We start from the raw sequence: 12,621 nt of genomic DNA on the forward strand, positions 1-12,621 counted from the left end.
CCAACGACGGGTCCGTCAGACCCTCCCGCTGGGCAGACGTTCAGCCGACAGTAGCACATGTGTACGCGCTGTCTGTAGACTGATAAGGCTGTTTCTGAACAATCAGCTCAGCGGATCATTCAGAAACAGCCGTATCGGTCTGCCAACAGCGCGTACACATGTGCTACTGTCGGCTGAACGTCTGCCCAGCGGGAGGGTCTGACGGACCCGTCGTTGGCGGCGGTATGGCGTGTGTACGTGCCTTATGGCTTAAAGTATTAGAGGCAGAGGGTCAGCAGGACAGCCAGGCAATGTGCATTATTTAAAAGGAAATAAATGTTCGCCTCCATATCCCTCTCGCCTCGGGTTCCCTTTAATCTGCATTAAGTTTACATATAAGCTCTTTTCTTCCTGTACATATCTGACCAGATCTTAAAGTGTACCCAAAGTGGATTGAAGCTAAAAAGATACTTGCCTATGAAGAGGGAAGGCTCTGGACCCTGCAGAGGATTCCTGTTTCCTCCTCGCCCCCACTGTTGGGCCCTTGGAACATATCAGCTGACGTGCTTTTATGTTGTCACGACCAAGCTCTCTGCCACGTGAGAGTTGCACGAGTGTGGCCACACCTGCGCAGTAAGCTAGAGCCACTTGTCCGTGAGTGGCTCTGTGCTGATGCACGGGCACGTTGCCCTACTAATGCGGGCACAGTACGGCCCCACTCATGTATGAAGACGATCGTGGCTGCAAGCTTCCAGGGGGTAATGGGAAGAGGGTGATGGTCCACCGGAGGACATGGAAAGCCTCTGGACCATCCAGAGGTTTCTCTCTTCCTAGGGAACTATCTCTATCTATCTCTTTTGTTAGGATTTCTCACGCTGGATTAAACTGGGGCAGCTAACAAGGACTGCCTTGGGTCGAGAGTCATTGGGCATGCCTGAGTTAATCAGGCCATTTCAGCGCTCAATGCCAAAACTGGGCGTAGCCATAGCACTAGTGCTATGCTACTCACCCTGTGTAAGGGTAATTCGGGGATCCAGTGATTGCTACAACTCAGAGTGGGGTTAGTATTTAACGCCACCGGGGATTTGAGCGGCAGCAGGGTGAGCCTCATTTGAGTCACCCTGCGCCCAACTCACCGGCAACCGAGTGACACGCTGCCTGAGCTAGGCCCAACTTACCCCTTAACGCATTTTCTACTACTCGCCCAATCTCCCAGAAGCCACTCCTTCATGTCCCGCACACCATCCCTCCTCTCCACTCCATACTTGGACATGTTGCTAGCCTGTAGACTGACACATCTGTACAGAACTCTGCCCCCCGATCTGCTGGCCGACCTCAGCGATGTATGCTTTGTGTGACCATCCTCTTTACTGTGGGCTGTTGACTCATACCTACTCATCCAGCCAGTTTCTCTCTCGTTTTGTTTTCCTTGTATCCGTAGGCAACTGTAACTTCCACGGATGCACTTGTGTGTATTGAGAATGTGCTCCACAACCCCTGTTTCTGCAGTGAACCGGTCTCCAAAACAATGCCTGACTCTGTCCTTCTCACCTAGCTGGTTACCAGCAGCCACACCTGTAGGCCTTTTTCTAGAAGAACATGCCCAGGTTTCAAGCTGTGGACCACCTGCTAACTTGTCCCAGACAATAAACGTAGGGCTCTCCCGTTAGACCAGGAGGACCTCTAACCAAACCCAATCCCAACGGGCACATTTATGTACAGAGAGCAAAATCCCTGCCTGTTATTTGGGGCTATTGATTCTCCTTTATGAGAACGGACATATGTCTTTGACATCCTCTGCTGGCCTGTATTAATGTGTACACCAATCTGCCTAATCTTTACATCATCTTTAATTTGCTGGCCAGTAGGGAGGATTTAAAGATTTTTTGTGTGTGTGTAATTTTTTTTATGTTTCCTAAATAGTATGGGACATGAGAAGGGAGGGGGGCTAACAGTGTGTCTTTTCTTGTCCCCCCCCCCCCCCCCCCTTGCCTGAGAGCATGCGATCAATGTCACAGCCGCTGCCCAGCTGGTCAGGGCAATTTATAGACTGTTGATTCCAGCTACATATTCCATAACGCATCCATGTCAGGCCTCCTCGCTTCCCCTCCCGACGGGCCTTGTATTATTTTATAGCGAGATGAAGTTCGGTTATCTCAAATAACGCTTGTATTTATGTCTCTTTTCTCTCTCCCTTCTCTCCCACAGTTGGCAACCAGCTAGGGGCTCTAGTACATCAAAGGTAAGCAGTGGGTTACGTTTTATTATTTATTGATCTGGATCTAATTGTTTATTGATCTGCCATCTGTACTCTAGCATGAGATTGAAACGTTGTGGGGGGGGGGGGTGGATAGACGGATTTCATACACTTGAGCACTTGCTGAAATGGGGGAGCAGTCAATAATACTGTGATTTATGGGGGCCGGGGTTTTTAAACTCGGCCGCGGCAGACCGGGAGGGCAGAGGAGCCATATGACGGTGATGTAATGGATTTTGGATTTGTTGTAAACTGTTGTGGCTTGTAAAAAATAAGAAAAAGGAAAAAAAATCAGACCTTAAAGGTTTTAATGGTCAGCTTTGTTCCACAAATGCTAAAGTGAACCTGTCCTAAAACAGACATGTTAAAGCTAAATCTGGTAATTGCGTATTACGCCTTTTTTCCTCTTGCAAGTGCAATCGTGCTGCATTTGCATTCGCACAGCCTGCTTTTTCCACTTGCTGCGATTGTACCTTCTGAAATGAAACGCGATTACACCGAAAATCATGCAGGCTGACGATTCAGGCAAAAAGGAATCATGCTGATTGTAAAGGAGCATTGCGATTTACATGTAAATCACGGATCTGTTACGATCAGCAAAACCGCTGTGATCCATTTTTCTTTGAGCAGATCGAAGCAAGTGGATGAGAGTCCTGAGAAACATAAACGTTGGGCTTGACACAGGAAGCAGTGGCAAAATTGGCGTGCGCCGCAAGGCAAAGGGTACATTGCCATGGTAATGCTCTATGCACCCTCTGGCGTTAGTCCCGGTAAAAAAATGGCCGGGCCCTCCCTGCGCGCAGCAATTTTGCCATTTCTTTGTGCATCAGGCCGATAATGTGTGAAATGTCAATTTTGCCCAAAGACTATTCTTTCTGTGGCCTATCTTGTGGTTTATATAGACCAGTAACTTTGAGTTTTGTACATAATGGAGAGAGATGGCAGAGCATCCAAAACCAGGCTGCATCTGATTAAATTACCAGCAACAGGTGTGCAGAGCTATCTGCACCCTCTGCATATTAAACAGGTGCTACAAATTTACACTATTGGAGGATGTTGGCTTCCAAAACAGTTTGCATGCGAATAAAATTGTCCTAGACCCTTCCAACGCAGCGACGTCATCCTATTGGAGGAGTAACATTGAGTAGCTACCCAAACAGTGCCCATACCTTTCTCGGCTCTGCAGCTGACCAAACCAACCTAGGCAAAGGCTTCCCCATTACCAGCCACCTGTCCTCCACCCGCTGACTAAAAAGTGCATGTCAGCAGCAAACTGATCAGCTCCTCTAAAGATAAGGAATGGCTTTAAGTTCCCCATGAAAATAGGTGATTTGATTTGCAAATCTGATTTGCTTGGTCATGTGATCACATGCACAATCCGTGTTGCCTTCAACAATCATGCTTGATTGATAGGACAACATTGAAGGCAACGAGTGCTATATAGACACACAGCTGGGGTTGCCTAGTGACATGTACTGTTGCTATGGAGGATGAGTGATAGAGTAGCTTCTGCTGGGAGGAGGAAGTGTGAGAACAGTACTCTGATTCATCATCAGTGGCTTTTAGAGATCTAAAGGCTATTTGGACACAGGCGTCGGAAGCCGTCTAATACATGCCAGTACAAATTACCGGTAGTAGGATGTGGATAGGATCAGCTACTACATGGGGAATAGTGATTGCAGCTTGTCGTCCATTTGTGGACCTTCTGCTAGCGGTTGTTGAAGTGCTGAGACTAGTATTGGGTATAACGAAAGGGGAGGTTAGTAGACACTAGGAAGGAGGGGCTAGTATCAGAGGAGTTAGTGTTAGGCACAAGGAGGAGGGGGTGGAGTTTAAAGCCAGAGATCCATACCTCCTAGATGCCCCAATATTGAATGGTAGGGATGGGACCCCTCAAGCTACTTCCGTTCCCCTGTCTACTATAGGGATGTGCTTGAGAAGAGGGGTGGGGAGGAGAGAATCATTCCCTCCCATCTAAATTTGTAAATTTAAAAAGGCATTTCACTGCCTATCAACTGACCGTTGAAAATAGGCCTTAAAGAAAACCTGTAACTTTGAAAAGTTCCCCTGGGGGGTACTCGCCTCGGTAGGGGGAAGCCTCCGGATCCAATCAAGGCTTCCCCCGTCTTGCTGTGCCCCTCCGAACAGCGGGGAAGTAAATATTTACCTCCTCGGCTCCAGCGCAGTCTCCGCTCAGAGATAGGTGGAAATACCCGATCACTGTCGGCCCACTCTACTGCATAAGTTTGCTGCATCAGCGCCCCCGCTGGAGCCAGGAAAGGTAAATAAATCAGCGCTTGTCAGGCTTGTTGAGGGAGGATTCCGGGACACTTTGGGGGAGCCAGCGCTGGACTGCCTGCAGCTACACTGAAGGGGGAAGCCTCATTGGGACCCTGAGGCTTCGTCCTCCCGAGGTAAGTACCCCCCAGGGGAACTTTTTTTTGGTTACAGAGTCTCTTTAAGGTATTAAGGGCTACTAGGAAAGTATAGGGGACTAAAAAAGACTGAAAAACCTTCCTACTAAAAAGCCAACACTCAGTGTAGTTTGCCTTCATAAAACAGAAGGTATTTGCCATAATTTAGCTTTAGGTGAGTGACTGTGGTCTCCCACAATGCACCAGTGCTGTATATGCAAATTATCTCTATGCCCCTGAAGCCAGGCTTTCATGATTTTAGCTCGGTCAAGATAATGTTAATTTTCTCAGTCCTTTTTCTATTTTTGCCATATGGGCCAAGAGCCCTAGCTGTGGCAGCTCCATACTGAGGCCTCCAGCAGAAGTCATTACAGCAGGGCAGACTTCCTGTGCTCACATAGGGAGAACTCAGCAGGAAGTGCGAGAATCGTTGGCTTTGCTTATAATGGCTGTGACAGAAACTCCAGCAGGCCGCCGGAATCCCACAGAGCACCGAAAGTCAGTGGGTGACTGAAGCGATTGGCCTGGTACACACCCGATCCTTGTACATGTTCAAGACAGTCGATGTATAAATTAACAGTAAGACGAATGTTGCTAAATTTTGTGGAAATTATCCTGAATGATGACCACTCTCCTGTGAAGGTACTCAAGCAATAAAGAATATATAAGAATGGGGCCAAATTTACCAAAAGCCACTGTAGGCACATGCCTACAGGGGCCTGATGTTGAAAAGGCAGCTTGCTCCCCTAGTGCTTCCTCCTCCCCCCCCCCCCTCCCTATGCAGAGGCCTGATGCAGAGTCCTGATGAGTGTAAATGAGAGGTTACTCACCCGGGTCCCGGCATTCCACTGACCAGATCTCCCTCCAGTCAGGGGTACCTCTAGCTACCTTATACTTGAGGGCACCTCTGGCTACTTAATATTAAGGGTACTTCTGGCTACCTAATACTAAGGGGCACCTGTAGCTACCTATGACAGGCAAGGGAAGTAAGGGAGAAGCAACAGCTGGGACAGTTTGGTGGGGGTTTGTCGGTTCATGGAGGGCAAAGTCTAAGGTGCCAGGACATCTGTGCCTATAGGCTCCTAGAGGCACAGACTAACTGGTCATGGTGACCCAGAACTCATTGGAGTGTGTAAGGGACTACAATGGTCCTAAAAGCCCCCTAACTAAGATGTTAAGAAAAACAAAAGTTTGCTTTCCTAAAACAGAAAAAAATTGCGATAATTCAGGTTGGAGTGAGCTTTAGATGTCTCCCAGAGCAACACTGCTGAATATATGCAAATTAACCATTGTACCCTTAGAAGCAATGGTTAATTTGCATATATTCAGCTGGTTAGTCTGTACCTCTCGGTATTACAAGCCCTACTCCATAGAGCCAAATTAATCCATGCCATGTACTGATGAGGATCAAACAATCCGAAACAGCCTGTATGCATGTTGGATTATTGTGGCTCTGTACAAATTAACAAGCTGACACATCATTGCATTCCAGCGGTTCTGGAGGTGTGTTTAGCTTCTAAGGGTACAATGGTTAATTTGCATATATTCAGCAGTGATGCCTGGGAGACATCTCGAGCTCACTCCAACCTGAATTATCGCAAATTCTTTCTGTTTTAGGAAAGCAAACTTTTGTTTTTCCTATAGTCTCCTGTGAGGTAAATCCGGGCCTGTATAAGCAGTAGTTCCCATGGATGCTTGGACTAATACTAGTCTGCTGGGAATTGACTGCCATTCAGTTGAGGTATAATGAAACCCAGTGGCGGAATTTGTGTCAGCTTCTCACTGCACTTTGGCAGCAGTTGACACCTGGTAGCCGTCTGCTCAGGTAGGTCGCCACTCAAGCATCCTTTCATTTAACAGCTCTGCCTCGGAAACAGTTGCCAGTCAGTGAAGGCACTTTTGTCAGTCATTTGCATGAATTTTCCCTTGGGACGTCTGAGGAGAACCTGTTTTGATGAATTTGTAGATTGTTCTAGTTGCAAGTCCCAGTGCTGCATTATAGCTTATCTTTTGACTATACCAACCCTCACAGCTGTTTTGTCGAAAGGGGCTCTTGTCTGAGTTGCTTTTCACAAAAGTGGTGGGCATACACCTGGCCATGCTTGGACCTGTTTACTGGGCACATCACTGTGTAGCATGAGAATTGAGGATGTGGGAAGAGTCTTACAAACAGGAAGCTAGTGTCTGTTTGGTAACTGATTTGTTATAACTGTTAGTTTTACATGCAAGCTAAAACAAGATTTTCTAGTAATCCCTGCAATGTATACAGCTCAACTAAACAGACTGCAATGTTTTCAGGAACTTAAAGGGGCACTACAGTGAAAAACTGTACTTATTTGTGTATGTTGGCACATATTTTAAATTGAAGTACATTTTTTTCCAGAGTAAAATGAGCCATAAATTACTTTTCTCCTATGTTGCTGTCACTTACAGTAGGTAGTAGAAATCTGACCGAAGAGACAAGTTTTGGACTAGTCCATCTCTTCATAGGGGATTCTCAGCAAGGCTTTTATTCTTTATAAAGATATTCCCTAAAAAGGATTTAAACAATGATGCTGGCCAGCCTCCTTGCTCCCTACACAGTTTTTTGGCAGTTGGACAGAGCAACTGCCATTCACTAAGTGCTTTTGAAAATAAATCTATCCCTGAGAATCCCCTATGAAGAGATGGACTAGTTCAAAACCTGTCACTTCTGTCAGATTTCTACAACCTACTGTAAGTGACAGCAACATAGGAGAAAAGTAATTTATGGCTCATTTTACTCTGGAAAAAAAATGTACTTCTTATTTAGATATGTTTACACATATTTTAAATTTTACATTTTTTGGCTGTCGTGCCCCTTTAACTGGACCTGAACTCATGCACAGGACACATGGAAAACGGAGAAGTGCACTCTGTGTGTTTTTTAGAGAGAAAAGCCTGTCTAATTCCCCATCATCTTCAAGCAATCACAAGTGTAATTTGATCTCTCAGCTGTGTCTGCACAGAAATTCAGCAGTCCTCAGCAGATGCAACTAATATGTAAACATAGGAGGTTAACCCTTTGTATGCTTCCATGAAAGCAGGTTGTAGACACACTGCGGATTTATTGCAGGAGTTCTTTAAGAAATGTTTTTCTTTAAAGGACTTCCGAGACGTGCCCCCGCTGGCCGCCCGCAATGATGGCGACCCCCCCCCCCCCCCCCCCGGTTGGCTCCTTTGCCCCTGCCCACGTGTCCACGTCATTTGGCGAGTACTGCACCTGCACAGTAGTTGTGCGCAGTACCCGCCAGATGATGTGGACGTGCAGATGCAGAAGAGCCGACCCCGGCGGCGGGGTCACCATCATTGCGGGAGGCCAGCAGGGACATGAAGGATGACCAAGGCTGTGGCAAAGGCTTGAAACTGCTGCGAAGGGCTAGAAGAAGCCCCAGGTGAGTAAGTCCTCGGAAGTCCTTTAAATGTTATTATGCTATTGCTTATCTTTTAGAGCAGAGAGGAAGTTCTGAGTTCAGGTCCACTTTAATGTGTGCATGGCTGACCTGTATACGCAAACCACAGTGCAAATGCTCAGCATTGCAAGTGTTGTTTTCATGCCACAGTTGTAAAACAGATGAATGCAACATGCGCTCAAGAAAAACGCAACTACAGCTTTGGTACGGTAGCCTTACATCACCTGATATATGGGCAGATCGACCATGACACAGATCCCCCTCTGAACAAATCTGACCAGAGAGAGATCTGTTGCTTGCCCACGCACCGCAGACAGAGTTCTAATTTTCGGAATCAACCTAGTGACTCCGCCCCCTGCCTGGCTACCCCCCAAGTGTCAGTGGGCCAGATTTATCAAAGCATTACCGACAGTTTTTTCTTCTTAAACTGTTCTAACCAGCAGGAGGAACAGTTCTGCATGATAAGAATATTCCTAAATTCTACTTAAAGAGAACCCGAGGTGTGTTTAAAGAAGGTTATCTGCATACAGAGGCTGGATCTGCCTATACAGCCCAGCCTCTGTTGCTATCCCAAACCCCACTAAGGTCCCCCTGCACTCTGCAATCCCTCATAAATCACAGCCATGCTGTGAGGCTGTGTTTACATCTGTAGTGTCAGTCTCAGCTGCTCCCCCGCCTCCTGCATAGCTCCGGTCCCTGCCTCTGTCCCTTCCCTCCAATCAGCAGGGAGGGAAGGGATGCAGGAGTTCTGCAGGAGGCGGGGAGAGCAGCAGACTGACACTATAGAGATAAACACAGCCAGCTCTGACAAGCTGTTTGTCAGCAGCGTGGCTGTGATTTATGAGGGATTGCAGAGTGCAGGGGGACCTTAGTGGGGTTCGGGATAGCAATAGAGGCTGGGCTGTATAGGCAGATCCAGCCTCTGTATGCAGATCACATTCTTCAAACCCACCTCGGGTTCTCTTTAATAGCAGCAGTTTAGCGGGAATTTCTAAAAGCTGTTCTGTGCTTAACCCTTTCAGCGCTTGGGCATTGATCCTCTGTTTCAGTTCTAAAACATTTATAATATGTACTTATGTACATTACATCTTGTCAGTTAGCCTAACAAACTCTACCGTAAATAATCTATTTATGCTATTATAACTTCTCTTTTCTGTATCAATGCTGCAGATGTATTGGTTACCACAGCAACAGTAATTCCCCTTATTGTACAGCAGTTTAAGAAGGAATCTGCACTATCTAGTAATTTCTTAAGATGTCTGAGACAGTATACCAATATCTTGATAAATGTCCCGCACTGTTCCCCCAGGTGCCCATGCTCAGGAACGTCTCACCTGTCCACCGGCGCAGCGCCTAGACTTATCAGGTGTTTGGCGTCACCGTGACTTCCTGTACCACGTGGCACCAGGCGTGTGTGACGTTACACATGCGCCTGGGGCCACGTGGTATAGCCGCTCATGGGGATTAGACATTCGAATAGGCCAGGAGTCACGGTAGACAATTGAGACTTTTACACCTTAGAGGCGTGGGGGGCACTTTTACACTGGGCGGGGGGGGGGCTGGGGGACTGGCCACGGGAATGTCAGTCATCAGGATATCGAATGATGCTATTGCCGCGCACTCATTCGAGCATTTGCAGTTGATCCTTTTTGAAAGATTTCGGACAGAAATCATTGGAAGGATCGATCGGGTGACCATGTTGCGGCGCTGATTCTCTTCCGATTCTACAAAATTATCTATTCAGAAGGTCGATTGATCTGCAATATCAAGTGGTGTATTGTATGGGCACCTTTAAGGTGGAGGACGATCGACCATCTGATTTGATTATTATTATAATCGGAAGAAAATCGGTGCCGCCAAGTACATGCCCGATCAACGGCCCAAAATTGCTCGAATTAATCCTTCAGACAAACTGCAAGATGATGCGATCAGTGAGAGCTTTGTCTCTTGGTCGAATCTGCCCATCATCGCTAGCTGTATGGCTAGCTTTAGTCTTTATAAATCGATTCTGTATGCTCATCTTTCTTATGCGTCTTATTTATTTTTGCAGGGCTGTGATGACGGAAGAATATAAAGTGCCTGATAAGATGGTGGGATTCAGTAAGTAATTTCTGTTCTAGTACCCAAATTCTGTCCCAGTCGATATAGCCGCCTTCTCCAAGCATGTAACTATAAATATCCCCTCTAAGATGCTGATTTCTTTGTCAGTCACATGGCTACTTATAAATAGGAAAAAAAAATGCATGGCAAGATTTAAATCCCTGGTTCTCCCTCAAAATGGGATGCCAGCGTAGTGCCAGTTGCTTCCCCAGCACAGAGCCATCAACTGGTCTTACCCACCTCCTCCTGCTGCCTTCTTTGGAACACTGAGAGGAGGTGAGACTATCTGGTCTGCCTCATAACTCCTCCCTGACTGTGCCATGCATGTGATGACTGGTTAAGGGGAGGAGTTGGAGCGGTTCGTAGACTTGCTGTTCTATCAGACAAGAAGCATCTGATGTTATCACAGGAAGGCAGCTTTGCAAATCATCCAGACAGGTACTAAAAAAATGAGTGCGGCAAAAAATGGTTTTCTGTGCAATGCACGAAACTTTAACGCCTTGTTAATTGTGATACGTGCCACGCAATATCCATTTCATAAGCCAAAAGCCTGAACTAGGGCTTTAAATTATTTTTTACTTTTTTTTTTTTAGTTGCGGGTGAAAATCTTTTACAAAGATCTGTTGTTTTGGCACATTATAAATGTATAATCCTACAGATTGCTGTCTTTTTTTCTTTTTTTTCTACCCCCTTTGTTTTTGTTACGATTAACTTTTAGCCATTTTTCTCCAGTAATTGGACGGGGTGGGGAACAGATATCACGAATCCAGACAGAATCCGGATGCAAAATTCAGATTGCTCCAGGTAAATATCTGTGGCTTTGCTGTTTATTTCTGATAGAGAGTCTTGTAGTCTGACTCCGGTTGAAAAAATGTTTTAAATTTGGATAAGGTGAGGAAGGCTTAGAACCTTCATTAGGTTTCATAGTGGGAAACCTGACATTCTACTTCAGCTGTAGTCATTCAGGTAATAATAGCAAAATAAAGTCCTAAGGACCTAGTTTACACTCGGATCGCAAGACGCAATTGTGAGTTTGCAGCGCCAATTGGCAACGATTGTAGTTTGCCAGTCTCACTCAAGAGATCAAGAATCTCATCGCGATCACTGCCAAAATGCTGCATGCAGCACGTTTGCGATTTAAGCAAATCGCAAGCCCTGCAGTGAGAATGATCTCATAGGGATACATTTGTCACACCGCTTTGCTGATTGCCAGTTATCAGCAAACCGATGGAATGCCCCTTGATGTGGTTTTAAAGTTAACCTGTCAGTTTAAAGTAAACTTGAGATGGTGTAATAAAAATATTTTATACTTACATGGGCACTTCCTCCAGCGATGCGTCCCTTGCCGTCCTCCCAGGTGCCTCCGTCCTTCAGCTATCGGTCCCGGTAACCAGGCTCAGTCGCGCCAGTCGGCTCTTCTGCGCATGCGCAGACCCCTGCACATGCGGAGAAGAGCAGCCTGGCGCCACTGAGCCTGGTTACCGGGACCGATAGCCGGAAAACGGAGGCACATGGGAGGATGGTGAGGGATGCATCGCTGCTTATGGGGCTGGAGGGAGCCCCGGGTAAGTAGCAAAGTATCATCTTTTTATTGAACCATCTCAGGTACACTTAAAAAACAAACAAACAGATATTTACCTCGGGAGGGGGAATCCTCAGGATCCTAATGAGGCTTCCCCCATTCTCCTCCAGCGCTGGCAGCCTGGAAAAAACAATAATAATGATGGTGGCTATTTTAGTCCACTTTGTGGAGCTCTGCACATCTATTGCAGGTAGTCCATTCGGGTGCAGCCTCTGTTTGGAAGCGCTGCCAATGCCTCCTGCTGTACAATGATGGTGGCCTGCCTGCCATGGCACACTAACTGCTTCCTGCTCGGACTCTGGTGGAAATAGCAGAGCCTGATCAGGTCTGCTGTGCTGTGCAGACAGCTCGCGCCTACGCAGTAGAGAGTACTCAACCAGGCTCGGCTTCTTCTGCCGAAGCCCAGTTGGAAAGCCGCTAGTGCGCATTCGAACACCGCTGACTAGAAGAATTTGGGGGGTCCCAGCACTGGATCGCCCCTGCAGAGGAGGAAGGGGGAAGCCTCTTTAGGATGCAGTCTTCCTCCTCCTGAGGTGGGCACTTTTTTACCTTCAAGTTCACTTTAAAATAAAATTCGGTCAAGACTCTTTTCAGCCCCCTGAACTGGGGTAAAATATTTTAAATGAAGCCCAATTTGGGCTAGATTACCTTTTATTATACAAGTGTCTTGGCGCTGCTTGTTAATCACCACTTGTGATACATTTCCGAATGTGAATCGGAGAAGAAAGTTTTTACACTGGGCAAACTCTGACTAAATAACCTATAAATGAAGACTGTAAAATATTTTCACTGCAATTCCCTTCCTATTGGAACAAGGCCAAAAGAAGATAAAGAGCTGTCAGATATTGAAAAAAGTCA

At 46.6% G+C, this 12,621-nt stretch overlaps 1 protein-coding gene across 2 annotated transcripts in view; it reads left to right on the top strand.

Moving 5' to 3' along the window:
- FUBP3 (far upstream element binding protein 3) overlaps positions 1 to 12,621 on the top strand; it is a 118,738-nt gene that overhangs the window by 43,548 nt on the left and 62,569 nt on the right. The window contains exons 3-5 of one of the 2 annotated variants that reach the window (XM_068248842.1): positions 2,188 to 2,221; positions 10,132 to 10,181; positions 10,914 to 10,985. In XM_068248842.1, coding sequence (XP_068104943.1) covers positions 2,188 to 2,221; positions 10,132 to 10,181; positions 10,914 to 10,985 — 156 coding nt within the window. The remainder of the gene's footprint in view (positions 1 to 2,187; positions 2,222 to 10,131; positions 10,182 to 10,913; positions 10,986 to 12,621) is intronic. The other variant, XM_068248843.1, reaches the window with a different exon arrangement.

This window comes from Hyperolius riggenbachi, chromosome 8 (genome assembly GCF_040937935.1).
Source record: "Hyperolius riggenbachi isolate aHypRig1 chromosome 8, aHypRig1.pri, whole genome shotgun sequence".
Lineage (NCBI taxonomy): Eukaryota > Metazoa > Chordata > Amphibia > Anura > Hyperoliidae > Hyperolius > Hyperolius riggenbachi.